This window comes from Corvus kubaryi, unplaced genomic scaffold (genome assembly GCF_017639235.1).
Source record: "Corvus kubaryi isolate FWS band 111438036 unplaced genomic scaffold, C.kubaryi_AGA036_p1.0 138, whole genome shotgun sequence".
NCBI classification, from domain to species: Eukaryota; Metazoa; Chordata; class Aves; order Passeriformes; family Corvidae; genus Corvus; species Corvus kubaryi.
The window spans coordinates 23067666-23092069 of NW_024580672.1; the positions used below are offsets into that span (position 1 = coordinate 23067666).

Sequence of the window (24404 nt, forward strand, 5' to 3'; positions counted from 1 at the left end):
GTGTGAGGGAGGAGATGCCCGGGATCACCGTGTCCATGTCCATGTCCATGTCCCTGTCCCTGTCCGGGCGGGAGCGCTGCCACCAGGCGCCACATCCCGGGGAGCGGAGCCGCCGCACACGGCAGAGCCCGGTGCCGGAGGAGCCAGCAGGGAACTGCCGGGAAGCCACCCGGACCCTCTCCCCAGCGCTCCCGGCGTGGCAGGGAGGCCACGGGAAGCCGAAATGAAGACGCATTAGGAAAAGCCCACGATCGGTGCGACGGTGACAGACGAGCAAATGGTGTAATCTGGAGCTGACGGGCTCCCGGCTCCATGTCACCGCGATTTATCCTCCAGATTATGCGGCTGCTGATGCGCTGGATTTACAGCAGCTCCTCACGTGACGACGTCCCCGTGTGGCAGCTGACACTCAGAACCTGCACACTGGAGATGTTCCCAGATGTTCACAGATGTTCACAGAACCAGGGCAGCCCTTACAGCTGGGGACGCTCGGGGCTGTGCCGGGGGCTGGCGTCCCGTGCCTGGCACAGACTGTCCCATCCTCGTTATCAGCAACTCAGAGCTATTAACCCAACACCACTGTCAGCTCAGGGGCTCTCGCTATCACCCAGCAGCCTCTCCAGTCTTGTCACGGAGGCAGGAACCCCATCTGCCTGCCAGGAGAGTGCATATGGAAGCCACACTGTGACTCACCCCCAAAAATAGGAAAAACCTCAAACCCAGCATCTAACTGATGCCAAAAGCACCCAAGTAAATAGACAAAGGAATAAACTCCTATGAAACATCATAAATATAACTTTGAAATACTGAAAATGCCAGTGAAGCCCTGCCTTTGTTCAAACTAGTGCAATTCCCCCAAGAAAAAAAGGAGGGGAGGAGACAGTCTCAACAAGCAGGTGGGGACAACACCGGGGGCTATCCAGTCCTCTCACGTGCCTGTGACACTGCCCCAAATCCCACTGCCCCAAATCCCTCCTCCATCTCTTCATATTCCATCTGGTTTCCCTACAGCTGGGCCACATCTTTTGTCATGCATCTCACTATGAACAGCAGTGAGAAATATCAAATTCAACAAACTCCTGATAAACTGTACAATCAACTGAATGAAATCAAAACCTTTCCCTTCTCTCAGCCTCTGTCTTCACACTTGACATCTCGAGCACTTTCCAGTTAGATTTAATGAACAGAAAGTGTTCTCTTTTATTCCCTAAAGGCAAATACTACTTTTCTACCTCCTGGGGAAAAAATTGTTCAAAATCTGCTTCCTTTTGATCCAGAAACAGAGAGAGAAAGACTAAATGTTTCTTAAATTAGCCTACTAGTATCCAGAAATATCAAAAAGTCACTATAATGGATATATGTATCTTCATACAATGGAGAATATGTACATTTACACCATAATTGATCACTGGGAGGAAGGGATTTGTTGCCAGAGGAGGGGTCAAGTGTTGTGCTCATGGTAAGGATGGAGATCCAGTGTCTGACAGGCACACAGATACACCCTTCCTGGAAAAGCTGCGAGAGCATAACCTGCTTTGTTCCTTCCAGCTTTAAAACCAGTGTCCTACCACAGCCTCATCCCAGCACAAATGGGGGAAAAAAAACGGGAAAAATAAGTTCTGTGTTTTTTTCTTGACTTTTCCTCCTCTTTGTGTGCTGGTTTTGCAGGAGGTATTTAAACTGTTAGCCCTTGAGCTGTGCTTATCCCCGCGCAGAATGAAGCCTGTCAGTGCCTGGCGCTGGGGATCAAAACAAGGCTCTGAGTGCTGAGTGACTCGTGCTCCCCTCCCACCCAGCTGCACCACTAAATTCCAAAAGGAACAGAAACAGTCTGTGAAATCAGAGCTTGGTCACAGCACTGTGCTGAGCACAGGAGAACCTCCCTGCCCCGAGTGCTTCCCACCCTCCTGGGGATGTGGCCACACTCCTGCCCAGCAGAGCCTGCTCATCCACGCCAGAGATGCCCAAATCCCATCCAGCAAAGCAACATTTCAGCCTTCTTCTGTAAACAATACGGGTGTCTCAGCTACCTGTTTGGAATTCCTGCAAAGCATCTCCAAGGGTAACGGAACCAAGTGCTGACACTGAATCATCCCCAGACAGTAACCTCTCCACAGAAGGCCCTTCCCAGCTGCTTTAGGCAAACCAAGGTTGACTTTGCATATACACAGGCATTTGTTTTTCCTTTAAAAACTGCCGTGTTAGTTGCTGGCTGACTCCACTGGCTCTGGCAGGAGTTGGGGAGTCCAGAGGCAGCAGCTGCTGCACCCCGGTGTGGGAGGAGATGCTGGTCCAGCTGATGCCTGTTATTATTTTTTTTAATAAATATGTAATTTACAATATTGAACAAAATATGGAATAAATACCACTTGTCACTATCCAATGCTACAACGTCCCTTAAGCCTATAATTATTTACAAAAGCCTTTCACTACTGTACAGATCTCCCACAGATTTTCCCTCAGTAAGTTCAGGCTGAAGCTGATCACTGTCAGCCGAGAGACAGGAGTTGATTTCAGCCTATTTATCCTCCAGTTTGATCTATCCCACAGATGAGAAGAAACGAATTAGATGTTACTCATATTTACTGAAAATCCTTCAACAGCTCCAGCCCAGGCTGGCGTGGCCGTGGAGGTCACACTGCCCACGGTCCCCTCTGGCGATGGCTCTCAAGAGGATGCCAGGTGCCAACAAGGAGAGGGAATGAAAAGCATACGGCTCAAGTCCCAGATGAAAACTGGCGAATGGCCCGTGAGTCAGAAAGATGCTGAGCCCCATCCTGCCCAGCCCTGGGGACGCTCTCCCCAAGGGCCCCCGCGTGTCCCCAGCCAAGCACACTGCACAGCTCTGGAAATCTCCACTCTGGTGGCCCAGCCACTGCTAACTAAAAGGCCCCTACATTTCCGAGGTGACTGCCCAGGTGAGCAAAGCCCAGGTGAGACGAGAGAGGTGCCCGGTGCCGTTCCACAGCGCACGCCCACGCCCCAAGCGCCACCAGCCGCGGAGCCGCCGCGGCTCTGCCTGCCGCCCGAACAGCTGCCAGTTTGCATCTTTAAACAGAAGGTGTTTTTTCATGTCTTTTGGGCAAGAAGTACTCAAAATGCATTAATGTCTTGTTCTGTTAACAAAGAAACTATGGCAACACACACAGAGCTGCCAAGAGAATTACTGAAACAAAGTTTAATAGTTAATAAGCAGCCAGATGATGTCAGACTCATCTATTAAGACCAGTTTATATCTGCCTATTAGAACTTAATGTCCCAGAAAGTTGGGTTGGCCAGGATTAAATAGTCTTCCTTTTAGCCTAATTACCAGCAATAAAACCAATTTTCTAAAGAATAGGGTAGCGTTATCCAAAATGTGGCCAGACCAAGCCTGTATTTTGTAGCATGCCTATAATGTTCCTTTTGTTAAGGAGCAATTTTCTAGATGTCAGGGATGTGAATCAAAATTTAATGTGTGTGCATGCGTGTGTTATGGAAATGGCAATTGCAGCAGTTGCTCGCAGCACACCCCGACTGCCAGGCAGCACAGGAAACCAAAGGCTTTTATTCCCATTTATGCCAGTGCATAAATGAGTGTGCTAGAACTGTTCTTCTTTCTAATTGAGGTGATCGAGAATTCTTAAGAAATAATTTTCAGTGAAAATTAGTTTCTAAAATGGAATAATAAATATTTTATGGAAAAGCATTAAGTCACAGATACACCTGTAGAGGGTTTTGTTTACCTAGCTGGGTATATCCACCATGAGGAGACCCTGTGGTCCCCACAGCTCTGCATGTGGTGCTGGCCCTGGGAGCCTGCCCCACGGAGCTGGCTGTCCATGCCATCAGCAAACCTTCCACAACCTCCAACCACTGCTTTCTTCCTGTTTAGTAAACCAGCTACTGCTTATTTGGCTGCTGATGGAGATAGAGAAAAAGGTGCCTCCCTCCCTCTGGCACTATTGCCTGATCCCAGACCAAAGGCCAACCTTCTCAGCTCGAGGTCACTGGACAGGGTCTGCCTCCAGTCCCTCCCCAGGCTGCTGCCATGTCAAGGCTTTATTATGGATCAAGCGCTCCAGTTCCAGGCACAACTTCTATTCTTGTAGATCTGCTCTCTAACCAGTTTCTCCCAAATCCCTCACCTCTGCTGCTGCTGCCATTGCTGGAGACGCCGCAGCTGCAGGAGCATCCATCCCCTCAGACTGCCTGACACTCTGCTCTGTCTCTGGCGTGCTCTATTCTTAGCAGCTCTCAGATCACCAATCCTTTAAACCATCTCATCTTTGACCTACCATATCTTCTGTAACTTTCCTTCATTTCAGTCTCCAGTGCTGCTTCCCCTGAAATCAATCAGAAACTCTCAAAGCTTTCAGAGGGAAAGACAGGACATTATTTCTGGACAGCTCCTCGCTCTCTCCTGATTATGTCTGACTCCTTCCACTCCCCTTACGCTCAATGCAAAATTAAAATCTCTGGCAAAAAGCTCCTCCTCCACTTCCTAAAGCTTTTTGTACCATCCATCTCTTAACAGTGGCATCCAGCACTAGAACTTCAGTGACCCCAGAGGAGCTGCCAGGCATTTGGAGCCAGCCCAGGAGACACCGGGGCAATGGGGTGGTTCCCCCAACACCCCTTGGGATCAGCCGTCACCTCCCCAGGCAGGAGCAGAACCGGCACCCAGCTCCCACGGCTGCCCTGAGCCTGGCTGCACTTAAACATGATGGCTCTGCCTGATTTTGCCCAATTTCAACACATCTGGCACCGTCACACTACAGCACGGTGACTGGAATAGAGGCGTTGAACGCGTGCTCCCACCCGAGCTGGCTGGTCACGGGCAGGTGGGACAGAGAGGCCACCTGAGCCACGACAGCACACACAGCTGTGAGAGCCTGGGCTGCACTCCAGAACCTGACACACCTGGGCAGCCCTGCTGTTTTGGGAACACAAAGTGCAAGGTTTAGTGGAATTTCTCATGTGTACGGGACCCCTCAGCAAAGAAAAACATTGAACAGCTTTAAAAGACTCAGCTCTTCATGTGAACATCACGGGAGAGATATGGAAACGTTCTCTTCTCTGTGAAGTGAACAGCTGAGTAACTCGTACCAGATGGACCATATTTGGATCTTTCCCTCATAAATACAATATTCACCATTTGGAATTAAACGAGCGGAGCAGCTGTCCATTGTCCCACTTGGAGGGGTTTTGTTCATTAAATAAGCAGAAACCAAGTGTCTGTGGAAGGAAAATCACAGAATCCTAGAGTCAATGAGGTTGGAAAAGCCCTCCCAGACCGAGTCCAAGCTGTGCCTGATGCCCACCTTGTGACTATGTCCAGTGCTATGTCCAGTCCTTCCTTGGGCACCTCCAGGGATGGGCACTCCAAACCTCCCTGGGCAGCCCCTGCCAAGGCCTGAGCACCCTTTCCATGGGGAAATTCCTGCTGCTGTCCAACTTGAGCCTCCCCTGGCACAGCTTGAGGCCATTTCCTCTCATCCTGTCACAGACTGCCAGTCAATGCAAGCACAAAAAATGTGTCAGTGAATCCCTGATTCTTTATTACCACAGCATCGGAATAATGATTATTGGAGTTTCAAAAACAGACAAGGTTCCTGCTAAGCCAACAGTCCTGTCATTTTGTCCCATGAACAGTGCCACTGGAAGGGGTACAGCTACTCCCCTAATCCTGCAGAAAGGAAGGGCTGGAATTTAAGGAAGGTTGCTTTTCCTGTCTGTACTTTGCTACACAAACCCCACAACAGCTACAAAACAAGCAATAATTAAACTGCAACCTAATCTATTGTCTTTATTTATGATAAATTATGAATTACTGTATTATGGACACTCATTAAATTCAGAAAGCTGCTAAATAAAATGTATCAATATTCATAACTCCCCAACCTAGTGCCCACATAATTTAATGCCAGACTTCCATGACTCTAGCGAGGCCAGCAGCAGGCTGTGCCAGGAGGATTTGGGTCCTGCTGGAGTAGGCGTAGAAGGAGCATAAATCTAAACTAGGGATGAGATGACTCAGTTGAGACCGTTCGAATGAGGCAGACGATAAAAATACCCGAAAGACGTAAGGCAAATCTCAAAAACACTCCTTTGGTTCTAAACCAGCAAGGCTGGGCCATGTTTTCTTACTCACTGCCAAACCAAGCTCTGCAGTGAGACGGGGATAAGGCTGGGACAAGCCATGGGGTGGCCAGCAGGGCCCAAACCCACACGGCTTCCCCAGCTCGGCTCTGCACCCTCCTGCCACTGCCCTCCTCGCACCCCTCTGGTGACACAGCTCGTTTCAAGGCTGATTGGAAGATGTTGGGAAAGGCTCTGAATGGCTGGGGAAGAACTGCAAAGCCAGAGTCAGGTCTGGGGTGCTGGCACCCCAAAAGCACTGACAGGTCCATCGGCTCCTCGCCAGGGCAGGGAGAAGCTGCGAGGGCGGCTCTGCGGTGGGGCTGCTCCCACAGCACACAGAACGATACCGCCAGGCCTCTTCTCTTTCCAAATTAAATCCCTCCAAGGATACACATTCATTTCTTTCAGGCTTCAGGTCTGGAGCAGAATGAGCCATCTTTTATTATTTTAAAAACTAAATTTTCCATAGGAAAGTGGACCTTCCCCTTTTTCAGAAGTAAGGATTTTCTCTCCATAATTGCCATTAAGTAATGGACACTCATTTAATTCAAGGCTTTCTGTAATTTGACAAGAATCTCTAGAAATAATTTCTCTCTTGAATTGCCTCTTTGAGAGGTTTTCTGACAAGATGTAATTGAGAGACTGACCTTCACTGGGAGTGGGGGGAGCTCACAGAGCCTCTTCGTGAGCTTAAGGATAAGGGTTGGAGGGATCTGAAACATGGTCAATGGTCTCTTCTGCCCTCCTGAATAACCCTGGAGTCCCAAAGTAGTTTTCAGAAAGAATTTCTAACCCTTGCTTTAATTCAGCCTTGTCCCTGTCAATGGCCCAGTGGAATGAGGGGAAATAGGAGCTGCTGCCAGAGAGCGTTTGGAGTTCCTATTTTTAATTAATAACGTCAAACGTGTGCTGCACATTTCAATGGGGTTTGAGAGACGTGTGCATCGTAAATGATTCCTTGTCAGATAATTATGAAATGCAAAGTCATTGCCAATTTACCATTGCCAGACAATGCCACAGCTGCTTTCACACAACACAATAGGCTCAGGCTTTAAGACAGATTCTTCAAAGGCAGTAAGTGATGAGCAAGAAAATTGGGCCCTTTTCATGATGGCAATTGAGACTCCCCACTGTTTTGAACAGAGAACTTACTCAAAGACTGAAATACTGTATTCCTGCTACAATACCTGAAGCTGCTGCCTCAAAATCATTGAAGACACAGGCGCGGTTTTCACTCTTTTCTTATTTTTCTGTTTCCTTGCTCACTTCCCCACAGCTCGCTCAGTCACTCTCGGTGACATCTCTGCTCAGCATCTGCCTCTTCCTCACAAACAGCACATGGACATGAGAATACAGATGCTGGAAGCTGGGCTCCAGCTGACACCAGTCTCCGAGATGAGGCTGCAGGCTGACAGTGTGTCTTTAATAACCATATCTCATGTTGGCAGAACATCTTTGTTTACGCCTAACACACCACATGACATTCAGCAGTATATGAGGAAGGAGTGTAATTAAATCTCTACTGTAATTGTCAAAACAAACAAGCAACGTTTATTTTGCTCATTTGCTGATATAGATTTGCAGTGGAAATGGGAAAATGCAAGTGCTGGGTGGTGGATGTGGCGGATGGAAGGAGGCAGAGGGGGTGGCGGGGTTGGGTGACAAGGCAGCACCCTGGGAGCGGCTGCCGGCGCCTCCTGCACATCTCGAGTTCCATCGGGGATGGAACAGCCATGGGGCAGAGCTGCATGGGGTCAGACAGAAATGGTAACGAGATCAACCCAACAAGCCACCCTGTGCCCTCGCTAGCATCCCTCAAAGAGCTCTCCTCTTAACTGCTTTTTAATTAACTGCCAGCAATTAGTGTCACCCAAGCAGCCTCAGCAGAGCGCCTCTCAATGGCATCTCCCTGCCCTCCAAACACAGTGTGCTTTAATTAGGAGCTGATCTCGGCCAGGTTGTTGGGTCTGTGTGGCACCAAACACACCTCCCTGGTGTTGACCCACTGGTCACGCAGCACCGGGGCAGCCACTGGGCTCCCAGAGGAGAAAAAATGGAGGATTTGTGTGTGTCTCCCTACTGGGGGCACACTGATCCCTTAACACCACTCAAGGCAACTCCGACCACCAAGGCTGGACACACAGAGGTTTGATGTGCAGTGGGCAGCCACAGTACTGCACTGGGAGAGCCTCGGTGTCAGAGAGACCAACAGAGAGGGATGAGTTTCAAACAACATTAAGTGATCAGTCTAAAAGAGGCAGAAGCTCCATCAGAAGAATCAGGTATCATTTTCCCATTCCATCTGTCTCTTCCCCCAGTTCATGTCCCAGCACACCAGCATGGGTGCCTACTAGGACACCCCACATGCTCCTGGTGCCAGATGCGTGGAGCACAAGTCCAACACAGGGGCACAGCACAGCCTGGAGGCTCCCAGCCCAGAGCAGCAGGTAGTCCCTACACCGCTGAACAGGTCACTTCCACCTCATCAGTCAAACTGGCAGCTATAACACCTTGACACTCATGTGCCTGAAGAGAGGACTTTGTGACCCAAAGGGACACTCATGACCAAGGACAAACCAATATGGCCTAAGCAAGAGCATCACTGCTGGGCGGCGCTGGGACCACCTGGGCAAACACCTCTGTGTGCTCAGAGCCAACAAAACAATTCAGAGTTCACCTGCAGGCAGAGGCATACCACATCCTGATGTACCAAACATCCCCCCTGGAAGCACCTGGAGGAAGGAATTCAGGTATGTAGGGCATGGATCTGACAACACTGTACAGCTCTACTCGAGCCCAACGCCAACGAATGCTGCTGCATTGAGACCTACTTTGCAGCAAACCTTGTGCTGAATTTGCATCGTGTTGAGACACAAAGAACTTGCAAGCAGTGGGGCTTCACAAAGAAGTTTAAAATCAAACCTGGAGAATGGAGCTGCCACTTAGGTCACACATGGGAAATCTGATCTTGGGCCAGTCAGAACAGCCCCAGTCGCACTCCCAATGGCAGATCCTCGTGAGGAACACCAGTGTGAGACAAGCTGGGGGCACCTGGGGGCCATAAAGGGAAGCTGTTCAGATAGGTACATCCATGTTACATCCCTGTCCTAAAAAAAAAGAATTACTTCTTTTGCAAATGTGCCTGTAATTGTGGCACCATAGGTAATTTCCTACGTTTAATGATTATTCTGGACTGCAGTTACAGATCTGACCTTTCCCCACCCAGTGAGAAGGCTGCTGTTGGTGGCAGGGAAGAGGCTCTCTGGTCAGACACACAGAGCACTGGTCAGACACACCCACAGCTCCGGGCAGAATGATGCCTGTATCCAGATTTTGCCAAGGCCAAGGAGATTGACAACAATCTGTGTGCTAATGAAACCTGAGGGTGGCTTCCCTGAAACATGGAGGGGGCTTTCAGCTCCCCCCTTGGCACATGGCTCTGCTCCTACCTGCCTGTGGAAAGGCCACATCCCATGCCCCACTGCAACCTCAGCAGTGCTTTGCTCATCTTCTTGTTCCTTTAAAAATTCTGACAATGTTGTGTTTTCCTCAAAGCCTGAGCCAGCTGCCAGGCACCCAGAGCAGGGTGTCTGGGGTGCAGACAGGCACACACACATGGGTGACCCAACAGCCTCGGGTACCCAAACAGAGAGAGGTGCAAACACAGAGCACCCAGCCAGCTGGGCACGGCCACCACTGCCCGCTCCTGCACCGTTCCCTGCCTGCAATGCCAGTTTGTTGTTGCTATTTTTCTTTATGCTCTGTGACATTAATAAGGTAAATTTAGAAACAACAGACTATTTCTTTATATAGCAACAGCCAACCTGTGGAAAACAGCGCCCCGAGACTGCAGGAGAACAGATTCTCCAGTTGGGTTTTTTCAAGAGTTGTCAGGTTGTATTACACTCCCAGGCTGACGAGCTCAGGGAGCAATAGGGACGCTCACACTTTGTCAGGGCATGCACCAACGAAAGCAGATGTTCCTGCCCCGCTGGCTCCCATTGGTAGGCACTGGTAGGACCACACATGGAGACAGGGCTGGGATGGCTCAGGGATCTCATCTGGAGTAGGTGTGGCACAGAAAGTTAAGGAGTGCTGCAGTCTGGTCAGGGAAAAGGAGAACAAAATGAGTCAGTAGCTTTACACGAGATGGGCACAGCGGTGCTGGAGCTCTGCTAAGGGAGAGCCCAGCCCTCTCCCCGCAGTGCTGGGGCTGTGGTGGCAGAGGGGACCCTGCCCTCACCCCCACGCCGCCACCACGGCCCGGGTCCCTGACCAGACCTCCCCGTTGCTATGGAAATACAGATAATAATGAACAGCACAAGTCATCGCAGATGCACCAACTGCTGCCATGAAATCCAATGCACTTTATCATGCTGTAACAGTATCCCACCCTCCTGCAAGTGCACAACTGCGTCCTGGAGAGAAGGAGCCACCTGGGAGAAGGGAAAACAACAAGGCTTTGTATTAAAAGATCGGGAAACGGCTTACAAGGACATAGAAAGACCATGGCTAACCTCAGTGCCACAACATTTGGGAAGGCCCTGACACTGTATTTGGAAGATTTAAAACATTAATTAATAGAAAAAGCAGCAATATCAATAATTAAGAACACTTTTCTAAGAAAGAGCCACATCAAACCCAGTCACCACAGGTAATTGAAGCCCTCAGACCTGGCATATTTTTTCTGTGCGCCCAAGGAGAGCCACAAAGGCTGCTCAGGGCAGAGGAGAAGGAGCCGCCCACTTCTTGTTTAACTTTGTGTTCTATGCAGCAGTAGACAGCGAGGTATTGTGACAAAATTCCTGGGCTCACAGCAGCAACCAGTGTGTGATGGATCACACACAAGCATTTTTGAGTGAGAACTTAAAAACTGTTGATAACAAAACAGAATTCAGCATTACCTCTTTTTTAAAATTAAATGAGAGGATTTAAAAGGTCCGAGACAAACATAGGTCTTTTGGGGAACAACCTCCCTCATTCTATTTGATGTCCCATATTCTATCATTTATTTTATGTCTCCTGATCATCACTGCTTTTCCCAAATCAATCCAGAAGCATGGGAGTTTCCTGCAGATGTAACAGCCCTGTGACAAGAACTCTTTGTAACATAGAGGGCCCAAGAATATTTTCTACAATCAGCTGCTTCTGGTATTCAATCAAAAGAGGCTTTTACTACTTGCCACACCACCAAATTTATTGTGGGTCATGAACGTCTTGTTCCTCCTGCTGCGTCACTGGGGCTGGTGACAACTACCAGAATGCTGGGAAAATACACCAAAAAGTCAAACTGTGCACCAGCCATATTGCATTTGAGCTGCAAGAGATGCAACAGAAGAGACATTTCATTTTGAAATGCCATTTAATTGTTTTCTAGCACTCCAGCACTGCTGCACACACTGCAATTACAGCACTGAAGGATGGTTTCTGCTGCAGCATTTCACACCACTGGAGCACCAAAAAGAAAATCAAAAAGAATAGAAAAAAATGTCCTGAAAACGGGCTGAACTGGCAGCTATGCTCATTTCTTGGCAACTGGATGGATCAACACCATGAAAATATAGTGATGTCTGGTTTGGGGTTGTGGTTTTTAACGTGCACATTAATGAATGCACACTGTCCACCACAAACTCCTCCACGGCCTGGGAGCAGACCGGCCGTGCTGTGCCCGCAGGGAGGGCCCTGGGCACAGCACCCCCAGCATGTCCACTGCCCCGAGCACCCACTGCTGCCACGCGTGTCCTCGCACACAGGAGCCCGAAGGAGCCCCTCAGCAAACAGCTTGAAAACAGAGCAGGCACTGAACCACAACAGCAATCCGTGTCTCCCTCAACAGGCAGCTCAATAGACTGTGCCAGGGGAGGCTCAGGGTGGACAGCAGCAGGAATTTCTCCATGGAAAGGGTGCTCAGGCCTTGGCAGGGGCTGCCCAGGGAGGTTTGGAGTGCCCAGCCCTGGAGGTGTCTCAGGAAGGGCTGGAGGTGGCAGTCAGGGCTCTGGGCTGGGGACAAGGTGGGGATGGGGCACAGCTGGGACTGGATGGGCTGGGAGGGCTTTTCCACCCTAGGTGAGTCTGTGATTCTGTTTCAAAAGGCAAGGAGTCCTTTCTGTACCCGCACTGGGCGGTGAGCAGTGCACACTGTCTGTGTGTGTACACTGCACTTGGAGTTAATTCAGATATTCCCAGTTGAGACCGTTTTCCTCACGACAGCCTTGTCAACACAGTGATGATGACTTGAAAACAAACTCTGGATTTCCCTCTCAAGAGCAGCCACTGGTGGGGTGTGCAGGCTCCAGGGTGCTATTTCAGGCACATGGTCCTATCTTTGTCCCAGAGGCTCGTGAGCAGCAGACATGCTCCCAAAATACCTTTGGCTGGGATCAGTGGATGTGGTGCTCGGCAGAGCTGCTGCAGCAGCATTTTAACGGCTGTGGAAATGCTGCTTCTCCACTGACCCACATGCCTGTGACAAACTCAGCTGAAGAGGGGAGACCCGGGGGCAGCAGCTCACCAGGCATTCAGGCTAAGCACCGACACCGGCTCCGAGAGCCACCGGCTCCAAGGGTGGCAAGCACCAACACCAAGGCAGCACCAAGAGGGGGTTTGGTGTTTCTGGGCCCGCCAGTGTCCCCAAATGCAGGTCTGTGTTCTGCCACACATTGAGTTGGGCAGGCATTTCTCACAGTTCTGGCAATGGAAGAGGCTCTTTTTGGCAAAGAAGGAAAAATTAGGAGCAAGGCAGTATGAATGAGGGGGGTATCACTCACACATGCTGGCAATGACAGTAAATCTGGGAAGGAAAAAAGAACCACAAGAGAGTGATGAATGCCTGAAGATATTTTGCTTGACCCCAGGTAGGAGCAGTGATCTCCTTTGGTGCTCCCTGTAGTCAAGAACAAGCCTGTTCTTTCTTTTGGAGGTGTCAGAACAAATTCACTCCACGGTCAGACCACACTGATGCACCCAAGCGCCCGAGCATCGCAGAGACTGAGCTGACCCACCTGGCACCTGCAGGACGGATGGTCATAACCACTCAGGATTCATTTCAACTGCACAAGAAGAGAGCAGACCCAAATTCACAGTGGATGTCAAACAGAATTATTCACCAAGTTCAAATTCTCTGGGGAACGCAGACATCCTACTGCTGTGATAAGAAATTCTCTGGAGCACAGTGATGTGCAAGTCGCTTTGGAAAGAACATCTCCTGACAGAGAACCCAGCCACGGGGAGGAGGGGAGCCAGGTCTCGCAGCAGCACGTGGAGCAGGGGCACTGCCCTCCCCTCCGGCTGTGGTGGGCACCATGGGGGGCTGCAGGGGGCACAGAGCCGGCCCCTGGGAGAGCCCCCTCCTCACACTGCACAGCACCTCGGGGCGCTGCTGCCTGAGCACGGATGGCTTGTGGGGCCCAAGCACGTCCCTGGGGCTGTTACCTCAGCATCCCCACCACCAACACTGACCACTGGACACCCGGGCCACCCATCTGCCCACTGCCATCTGCCCTGGGATACCCCATGGAGCAAACTCCCAGGGAATAACCCCTGTGCAGCCTTGGCAAGAGAGCGAGAGAAGAGCTGGCAATGGAAAAACCCCACTTCAGCACAGAGAGCAGGAGGAGGAGAGTGGCCTCTGGAGAGAGCAGTGGGGAAGGCAGGGGCGCCTTTGGAGATGCCAAGCTAAGAGCATGGAAAAATCCAAACCAAGGCCAGAAGAAGCACTAACTAAAATAATTTCCCAAGTAGTGCTGAGGGGCAACCAGAGACTGAACTGTTTGTTGATGTTACTCAGCCTTTTGATAAACAGAAGCAATTTGTTCTGGTTAAAAGAAACCTGTTATTTTTTAAATAAATTCACAGATTGATCTTTACATCAGAAAGCCATGTAGAGAAACACACAACAGGCTGAAACTATTCATTAATCAATCCCTAAGTTTGCCTCGCTGCAGCTGTGCTTGTTTTGACACCTGCTTGCGATGCTCCTGCTGTGGCATTTAACACGGAATAAAACCCAGTGGAGCAGAGCAGCAGCAGCTGCCAGTGCCCCCGGTGCCTGCGCTCGCCCCACGCTGCACTTGCCGCACCAGAGCGGCCACAGGGCTGCTGGGCTGTCACTGCCTTCGAAGGCACTACTGAGGGACCTCGGCAAAGCCCCTGTGCTGGTGCTCGAGCAGGAACTGACAGGTTGAGGCAGCTTCCACATGGCCCCTGAGTCTGGCTCCTGAAGGAGCTGCAGGCAGAGGACGGAGAGCCACGGCCAGCCAGGATGTCCGAGCAGCACTGGACAGTGCCACCGCCAGCAGCCCGATGTGAGCAGCTCTTTGCTCTTCAGCTGCACCCAGAACTCCTGCCTGTGCTGGCTGTACCTAAACCTCAGCACTCCTGAGTTACTCCAGAAATCCCGGGATGAGCTGATGGGCAGTGCCTGTTGGAGGGGTGAGCCAGGCACACCCACACACCGGGGCAGAGACCCCCAGCCAACGCCAGCTGCCCAGTTCCCGTTCCTGCCCACTGCTGCCGTATCCACACCTCTTCCCACAACCTGAGCTCATTCCTTGAACAGGTACTGCCTGCCCTTTGGGGAGCTCAGAGCTTTGTGCTGAGCTCACAGCAATAGCCTGGACCCACACCAGCTCTCCCCAAAATCTTTGGTACTGGTTACAGGAGAAACAGTGCATGAAAGGAAACAAAGCACGTCAAGGTCAGGCTCAGGAGGCACTCGAGGCACTGCGCTCTGGACACTGTCAGAGCCACTGGCCAGTCCATCCGAGCAGGGATGACAGGGAAGCTCCCAGCCCTTAAGGAGACGCACAGCCGGCACTGTCGGGACAGGGGATTGTTTCATCCTGGGCTGAAGGTCCTGCCAAGCCTCTTCTGTGCTGGACGAGCCACTAACCCATGCCAGTTCAAAGTTCTGTGCAAATCTAGAATCAGGCTTGAATATGAAATCATGGGGCCTGTTTGCATGTGTATGAATTATTCATGTGATTACCATATGCAGCATTGAGCCTTTAAAGTGAAAATTATTTGGGACCAAGCTTTGGCCCTATTTTCTGTGAAGCATAAAGCACATTTTCCAACAGTGCAAACAATCCAAACATAATGTGTATCATTTTCTGTGTTCCCTGCTCGCTGGTCTTGCCTGCCAGTTCCCATTAAGACTGGGAACCAGTACACAAAAAGCCAACGTGCAGTACACAGCTTTCCCGTGGATTCTGTGGCATTTTAAATAAACTTTATTTAAAGTGCCACATCTCTCCTACAGGAGATGGCCTGTATCCCTCTGACAGTGAAACACACTGAACCACGGCGGTAAAGTGGTGTCCAGCCAGCACCAGGGGCAAGAGGAGCTCTGAAAACTCATGGAGAACTGCTTGCTCAGAGGAGGAACCTGAGCTTTAGCCTAAGCCCTGCCCAGCCCACCCTTCTGACCTTTGTCAGATACCAGAATCAAAACCACAGGAATTCGTCAAGGAACCAGCATGTGCCTTATGCTGACTGTCCCACCTACACACCAGTGCTGTTCACTGCTGATGCTGGGAAGTGTCTCAGCTCTTGAGTTCCTAAACACCCCAACACGTTATTCTCAATCTAAGTTTCCACCAAGTTTCCCTGCTCCTTTGCTTTTTTCCCCCAGCCCGGATATCTGAAATACTCATATGATGGCCTTTTGTTGCCACCATTGATCCCTCTAAAATCCCAGGACACAAATCACACCCCAGTATTTTAAGTGGTGACGGCAACTTTTGTTGTGTTGTGCATTTTATTTGGGTTGTTTCTTTGTTGGAGGGTAGGAGGTGGTTTATGGTCAGGAGAAATAAAGGAAATGAGAAAGAAGTATTTTTTCCTGAGCAAAGACGGCTCAGGGAAGAATGGGAGACCCAAAGTGACACAGCAGTACCTGCAGTGCTTCCACAGCCTCACTCCTGTCCTCCCCACTCTGCTTCAGAGCTACTCCAGGCACTTTCTCCAGTGCTCCAATGCACATATTACCCACGGAAATATAGAACATCACTTGTATCTTTGGACAGTTCAGCTGTAACCAAATGCAAACCCTGGACAAGACAGTAACTCTGTGTTGGGACAGCCCTTTGCAGGTTACCCTGAAAGTCACTCAGGCATCATCAGCCTCAGGAGCCCAGCAGCTCTCTGCTGGAGCCACTTGAACCAAGTATTTTCTGGAAAAATAAATGAAATTTATCAGCTTCCAGAAACATCAGCAAAGCTATAAAGACATTACATTGCAGTTTAATTTAATTTCACTTAATTACACAGCAGGGCTAACCATCAGCCTGTAAGGATTCATGGGCACAGGCAAACCAGCAAGCCACGTAATTCTGAACATCATTCAGTGCCTGCATCTCCTCACCACTCCCAGGTACTGGGAGAGCCCCTGAACACCACCTGAGATATAAATGAACACATCAACACTCGCACGCTATCACACCTCACTGCCTGGCAGTGCTCAGAGACGGCTGTTCCCACACATCTGAAGCCCTTTTAATTTTCCATAACTGTCACCGAAAGCAATTTAATTTGTGAAGAACAGTGGGAGAGGGAAAGAGGACACTGACATTTATCTTCTCTTGTGTGGAGAAGCTGAGCCGCTCACAGGCTGTCCCGACACTCTGTACTTCAGGAGATGAACACCAAAGCAGGGCCCAGCCAGCGCGGATCCCCTCCCCGGCACACAGCTGTGCAGGGCTGGCACACACCACATCTCGGAGGTACACCCCACCCGCCAGCCCTCGGAGCCTGCCACGGCTCCCTGTGGCACCTCTGGGACCTGTGGCCACGTGCCACCACAGGAAGTTGCTAGCCATGATGAATGGGGTGGCACAGGACAGGATGTGTGGTAGGGTGGTGGAAACTGCACCTTAACAGCTGCGAGAGGCTCCACAGCCTGCTGAGTGACTGTGCCTTCGGAACTGGAGAGCAGCTCCACTGAAAAGAGTGGGAACAGTCAAGCCTGCTTTTACATCCCAGGCTGCCATGGACAGTGGGCTCAGCAACGTGCCCTGTCCGAGTCCAGCTGGGCCATGCTCATAGAGACTCACCTGTGTCCACAGCGAGTGGAAAGCCAGGCCGTGACCCAGGACAGAACACCACTGTGGGGGAGCAACACTCCATTTCAGGCATTCCCACAAGAAATAAAGCAATATTTAGAAGGAAACACAGGCTCTCCCCAGCCCTGAGTGGACCCCATGGCACACACCAGCTCCACACCCCTTCTCCCATAATGTGACACACCGACACACCGAGCTGTTTCACCAGTTCAGTACCCCAGTTTCAGCTGGTGAAAGTACCAAACTGCCAAAAGAGCTGCTTTATTCATTTCTGGGAAGGTTTTTTTTGTCAAGTGCTGCTCACTGACATTCCACCAGGCACGGCACGAGGTGACCTTGTGCTGCCTCCGCAGCCAGCACTAACAGCACAGCTCTCCCGGCCGGCAGCTGCTGGTGCTGTTCTCTACAAGCGACCTAGTACCATCAGCTCCACATCCTGGGACTTGCACCCCAGAAAGCACAGCTGCAGGGGGAATGCCAGCTGAGCCAGGAAGGTCACCACGCCAGCACTGGGGACATGGGGAGGAAGGTGGGCAGATCCATAACGTGCTCCTGCATGTAATTCCCAACTCACAGGAAGCCCATTCCAAGCTAGTCATGAGGACTGTGACCTCCACAGAATACATCAAGTATTAATCTGATTTAATATTTCACTTGAATGGTACTTCCAGTGACTTTTCCTTGATTGCCCTTGTCCCTCCCTATCCATCAAATGTCCCTCAAATTGCTGTTGTGTTTGTTTATTTTTTGGTACTCCAGCTCCATGTGAACAGTCTCAGCTGTCCTGAGGGCTCATTTCACCCTGACATCCTCTTCTCAGATCTCCCACAGACACATGAGCCCCTCGAGAATGGCTTTTCTTCAGATTTCAGCCAGCACTACAGCGCAGGGACCATGGCCACCAGCGTGGAGAGGGGCAGCACAGTCATTAACCAGTTCAGAGCCAGTAATCCCAATACTGCTCATGGTACCACATATCTCCATGACTTGACAATGCTGAATTCCCAGGATTTAACCTATTTCTGCATTACATGACACACTGAAAAGCTAGAAAAGTTTTCCATTCTTGGCCGGAATGGCTCTGCCAGGAGGCCGGGGGCAGAGAGCCCATGGAGGGAGCAAGTCCCTGGGCAAAGCACAGGCAAAACATCACAGATCTGGGGGCAGCAGAAACAAAGCCCCGCCGATGCTAAACACAGCTTTGCTGACACCTCCATGCAATTCCCACTCCCTCCTCTCCCTGCTTACTTACTTAGCTACCACTTCGATAATACACAAAGGCTTTTTTCCCTTGTTTTTAAATATCAGGGAGAGGCATCTGTGCTCCCAACCCACAGCCATGAAAGTCAGGCTATGGGAAAAGTGCTCCTTGCAGCCTGAGCAGGGAATACTTTAGTCACTGGTTTGCAGAGCATGGAAGCTGTATCTGACCCCAAATAAGCAGTTTTTGGGATTTCACAACTGCCTTACTGGGCACTAGTCCACAGATTTCCAATAAAAGGACAGTGTTTCCTGCCCAGGGCTTGAAAGCCCTGCCCAGCTGAGGTGACAGAGTTGGGTCCTGTGAGGAGCAGCCAAGGCAGGCCGGCAGCAGCAGGAGCAGGGACAGTGCTAAGGGGCAGCCCTGGCCCACAGGGACCAGGGGACGCAGCCAGGCCACACTGGCTGCCCCAAGACCAGCACGTGGTTTATGGCTCTGATCACCTCAGGAGAGAGAGAGAAACTTTTCCTGGTCCCTGGGTCCATCTCGCAGGTCCCTCTCCCAGCAGGATGTCCCCAGACCTGTCACACACCTGGCCAGAAGGGTTTGGGTCCCCCCTGCAGAGGTAAAGGACACGGGACAAGGGAGGTCAGGCTTTGCTCCCCATCCTTCCATGTCCCTGTTGCCCCGAACCTCTGAATGTCTGGCAGCATGCCCTCGTTTCCCTGAAGGTCTCAAACCCTGGAACAAAAAGTTACGGGGAAGAATCCCAAGCCGAAAAACTACTGCTGAGGGCCGTGGAGAATGTTGGACATCTCACTCCCATCGGAGCAGGACAGAGGAAGGAAAAGCAGAACACGAACAGCTTGCCGATCTGCGAGGACTGAACCCCTGAATTGCACGGGATGCAGATGACAAGGACAGGGGTCCGGGAGGCTGCCCGAAGCTGCAGCCAGCAGCCCCCGGCCGGGGCAGGCTGCGAGGAGGCGGCGCAGGATGCCGGGGGAGCCGGGCCCGGCCGGGCCCCGCACGGCTCCGGCCCGGGCTGAGGGAGCGGGGCTGCCCGCTCTCGCTCCCGGCGTGTGACCCCCCGCCTGCCAACACACGGCTTGGTATCAAAATGGGTATTATTTTAAGCAGTTCCCCCAGGTTTTGCAGCTTCTCGCCCGTTTCCATGGGGACGGTGCGATGCCGGGCGAGGAGGCAGCGCGGGGCTTCAGAGCCGCCTGCCCTGCGTGTCCCCAAAGCTGGGCCCTTCAGCAAATGGCACAGCCAGAGAGGCGGCATCAAGGCGTGTGAGAGCTTCTTGGCTTTCCACATGACCACATTTTACAGACCAGAGTCTCTCCGCTCGGAAGCTCTCAGCGGGCGATCGCTGAGCGGCTTTGAGACCTGTCAGCCCCACACGGACCAGCACCCGCAGCCACAGGGCACAGTGACCGCAGCACCTCACACCCTCACACCCCCGAACGCTGCTGGCTGTCCCTGCAGCTGCGTTTCAGCCCAACCCCAGCCTGGTGCCTCTTCCCAGTGTGATCGGAGCTTGTTCCCTGAGAGGGGACACCGCACATGACACCCACGGACACTTCACCCGACGCAGACTAACCCTGAGCACACACTTCTCACTCAGGCTGGTGTACTGGGACAGCTCCACCCATGAGCTGCAGAACTGGAAACTTGTGTTTAAAAGTTGATTTTGATGCAAGTAGGATAAACACAGGAGCCTGCACCTGACCCCCTTACGAAACACAATCTGCATTCTGGCAGAGAATCAAACAAGGGATAGGGGGAAAAGTGATTGAGACAAAATGCTAATCATGATGAAAGTCACTGGGCTGCATTAAAAAGCATTAAAACCTTGTACATCAGCTGAAAAACTAATTCAGTATCAGGACATGGACAGGAACCCTGGACCACTCGTCTCGTGTCAGCGAGGGGAGGCACAGCAAAGCAAAAAGCAGCAGATGGCTTCACAGATTCTCATGTATATTTACACACAGTTTTTTTAGTAAACCACTTTGATTCAGGAGAAACCACATCCAAAATGCACTCTTGAAATTCCTCTTCAGACATAATTGCATAGAGAGATAAATCATGCTGTGGTTTTCCCCCTCTCTCATGTAACACAACTGTGGGCAATGCTAATAGACTAACTGTGCCCTGTATTTCCTCCTGCTCAGCCTCGTTGCCCAAGTCCAACAACTCTACTAAGTATTTTTTAAATATCTGAGTTGAAACATTCCCACTGGCTTCACAATGACAGGTTTTCCTCACTTAGTATAAAAAATCAATTTTAAAGAAACTAATAAAAAAGAATTTTAAAAGGAGGGAGGTGTCAATAAAACTTGCTTGGCTGTTTCCCAGAATGAGAGCGTAATTCCTGCCCAAATGACAAACAAGACTCATGACTTCTGTGCCTCCTCTCACTCTCCAACTCCCTGACAGGAGGGGGCAGCCAGGGCAAGGGTCGGGCTTTGCTCCCACGGAACAAGGGACAGGATGAGAAGAAACAGCCTCAACCCGAGCCAGGGGAGGTTCAGGTTGGACATCAGGAGGAATTTCTTCATAAAAAGGGTTGTCAGGCATTGGCAGGAGCTGCCCAGGGAGGTGATGGAGTCCCCACCCCTGGAGGTGTCCAAGGAAGGACTGGGCTGGGGACAAGGTGGGGATCCCTTGGTGGGCACAGCTGGGACTCGATGATCCTGGAGGATTTTTTCCAACCCAAATGATTCTGTGATTCTGTGAGACACCCCAGTGCCCCATGCCCTGCACAGAGAGATGTCTCTCAGCCAGCAGACAGGCAGTGACCACCCTTTCGTGGGGCTGGAGAACAAATCTGCCCCCCAAGTGAGGAGTTTTCAACAGACTCTTACAGGTATAAATAACAAACCCTGAAAAGCCCCTGCAGACAAGGGCGTGTTTTTCCCGACGGAGAACAGCCCACGGTGGTAACACAGAATCCACAAGCCCACTACAATTCACTTCAGTTCACTGAGCCCACCTTACTCCAGCACACCGTAACTGCAGGTGCTCAACCCTGCAGCCCTTCTGTCCTTTTGCCTTGTTTTCTTCTTCCCATACTTTTCCCCTTACTTTGTTTTTCTTCCTTCCCCTCCATTCATTAACTTTCTCTGTTCATGAACAGGGTACAACGCACCTCGCCAAAAGCGAGCTCTCACAAAGGCATCCCCAGGCAGTGTCTCCGGCTGGACAGGCTGGAGCTCCCTCCCAGATGATGGATGTGCAGCTTGCCAGGTTTCTGTGGGACTGGAACCAGCTGGAGCAGTGGCTCCCACGGCCAGAGAAACCCATCTCCCCCATACCAGCGCTCCCTGGAAGCACACACGAACACGCAGGCAACTGTCCTTTCACAGTCAGCTTTCCTGTTAGCTGAATCGCAGTTCTGAAATGCCCAGAAATGTCCCCCAGGCTGTGTGTGCAGACACGGAGCAGCACAGGCAGGGCACCCCAGGAGGGTCAGACAGATGCAGTGTACCCAACACACAGGACCAGGCACACCTGGCCTGCACCCGGCTTCACAGCCAAGGGAAGTGACCTGAACCAGGGGAAAACTGGGGGGATGGGGACACCACAGCACCCAGGAAGAGAAGCAAGGAGGGAGCAGCATAGCTGTCCCTTGGGCATGGCTCTCCACAGCACAGCTCCGCACCACCCTGGCCCTGAGTGGACCAGGAGCCAGCCTCACACACCAGCTGCACCAGCACCAGCTTCCACCTCCGCCAAAGAGCAAGCCCAGCCCCAGCACTGTCAGAAAAGATGCTGAAAAAGGGGAGAGGATTGAGAGAAGATCCTTAGGACATACTCTGGAACACTAAGTTTACCCTTGGAGTCACAGACTCAGAGAGCTCAACCCACAGGTCCCACCAACAAGGACACCAGCAGCCATGGCCCTGCCAGAGAGAGGGGTGTGACACTGAACTCCTGCGTTTATCCCGCTGAGATCCAACAGCAGGCAGCTGGGGCGGGACAGATGCAGGCTGAGGAGAAACAGCAATTCTTAATGGAGGGGTAAACAGTGGATAACCCTCTGGGGCCAGGTGTTCTACACCAAGAGAGCAAACACGTTACTCCCCACCCCCAGGACACCCCCCATGAGCTGGCTCAGCCACAGCGGTGTGACAGGGACCAGTGACTCAGTGAAGTTCCAAAACCAGTCCCCAGGAAGTCAGGGACAAAGACTGTAAGGTCTGCAACGATTTGGAGTTGGATTTATCTGAGGGAAAGTACTAGTTGTGTTACTACTCACTACAATAAACGTTAACCTTCTGTTTACATGCACCCTGACAAAACAGGGACTATCTGCTGGATAGTCAGGCTCATCCTTGTGCAGAAATTCATCACCAGGAACCACCTATGGGCAGAATTCCACATATCAAATGGTCTTCTTCCTTTTTATATTTTTAATTGATTTCTCATTAAATTGTTGTCACTAGTAACTCTTCCACATTATGTCACACACAAACCTGAGTATCAACTGGCTTCTTTATCTAAGGAAGTTATTGGGATGTCTTAAGAGATCACCATAGCAACTGTGCCACGACAGTAAATATGAGTTCACTGGAACAACACTAATTGCTCTGAGCACACTCTAACAAGGAATCATGGAAAAGCAGGAGATATCAAGGCAGTGATGTCCCAGTAATTGGGACATAGCAAAAGCGCTGCTTCAAAGTACCTGATGAGGTGTTCCCAGGCTCCTGTCAGTAGTTATTCACCTGCAGAACTCACTCTCCATGGTTGGCTGCACACAGGCTCAGGGCAGAATTAAAAGCTTCTCAGAAAGAAATTTTGCTTTCAGAATGAAATTGCAGCAAAGCCTCTGATTTAAGTGTCTTTACTCAGCTTGCTCAGTGTGAATTGCTAATAAAAACATGTTGGAGAAATCAACCAGCTCCTGTGCCAGGAAAAGTTTGCCTAATTTAACCCCTGTCAGCTGCCAGAGCAGCACAGACAGGTCTGATCTCCTCACCGAGGGAATTCCAGCAGACCCCGACCCACACATCACTGCACTCAGACTCAAACTAACACATCTAACTCCGGGTTTATCCCGTGCACAATTCCAGCACCTCACACACACAGGGATTTTTGCGTGTGCTCGGTTGGTGCCACAGGGCCAGCACAGCATTCAGGACTGCCCCGGCCACCCGGCACCCGGCTGCTGGCCCGATGGCTCTCCCGACTCTTCCCCCACCCACAGTCAAAGTTTCCTTCCTTTGCTCTTTTGAAATTTCGCCCTGCACCCGAGATTTCTAATGCAACGGTGGTATTTCACGGTGTGTTTCTAAAAAAATCCCCCAGCTTGTATTTTGGGAAAAACCCCAAAGCAAGCTTTCTGCACTGACAGCGTTCGGGTGTTGATGGCCGGCGGCACTTGGCCCTTCTTTGGTACCACCGGGGCTGTCCGTGCACAGACTGAAACTTAGCTGCTGAACTGTCCCCTCACTTCCCCCTTCTCAGTCCCCCCTTGTTTTAACGGCGGCCGCCCCGTGTCCGTGGGGTGTCTGCGGGGTGTCCGCGGGGTGTCCGTGGGGTGTCCATGGGCAGAGTCCCCGCGTCCTGCGGAGAGGCAACGCCCGGCCCGACCCCGCACCCGGCACGGCCCCCCGCCCGCAGCCCCCTGCCGCCCGCTCCGCCGGGGGCACCGCGGTGGGACCACAATGCCGGGCGGGGACAGCTCGGCACCCCGCGACACGGCACCCCGCGGCTGGGCATCCCGGGGCACCGCGGCAAGGGCACCACCGGGGCAGGGCAGGGCAGGGCAGAGTGCCCCGGCGCTGGGCATCCCGGGCTGGGCAGGGCAGAGCATCCCGGGCCGGGCAGAGCATCCCGGGGCAGGGCGGGCACCCCGGAGCATCTCGGTCCGCACTCACCGTCCTCTCGCTCGTCGAAGACGGGTCTCTTGGAGGAGGAGGCGCTCGCTCCCATCCTCTTCTTCCACTTGCTCCAGTGAAACATCGGGGCAGGCGGCTGGCATGCCCTGCGGCCGCTCCCCGCCAGCC

The 24404-nt window shown here is 51.7% G+C and overlaps 1 protein-coding gene across 3 annotated transcripts in view; it reads right to left on the reverse strand.

The window, feature by feature from the left end:
- The window catches only part of STK32C (serine/threonine kinase 32C), a 68865-nt gene extending 44467 nt beyond the window's left edge, over window positions 1-24398 (reverse strand). For all 3 annotated transcript variants that reach the window (XM_042019646.1, XM_042019644.1, XM_042019645.1), the window contains exon 1: window positions 24276-24398. Coding sequence is in view for 2 of the 3 variants with exons in the window: in XM_042019644.1 (XP_041875578.1) it covers window positions 24276-24360 (85 nt within the window). In the remaining variant the exon portion in view is untranslated. The remainder of the gene's footprint in view (window positions 1-24275) is intronic.
- Window positions 24399-24404: the final 6 nt, after the last annotated feature.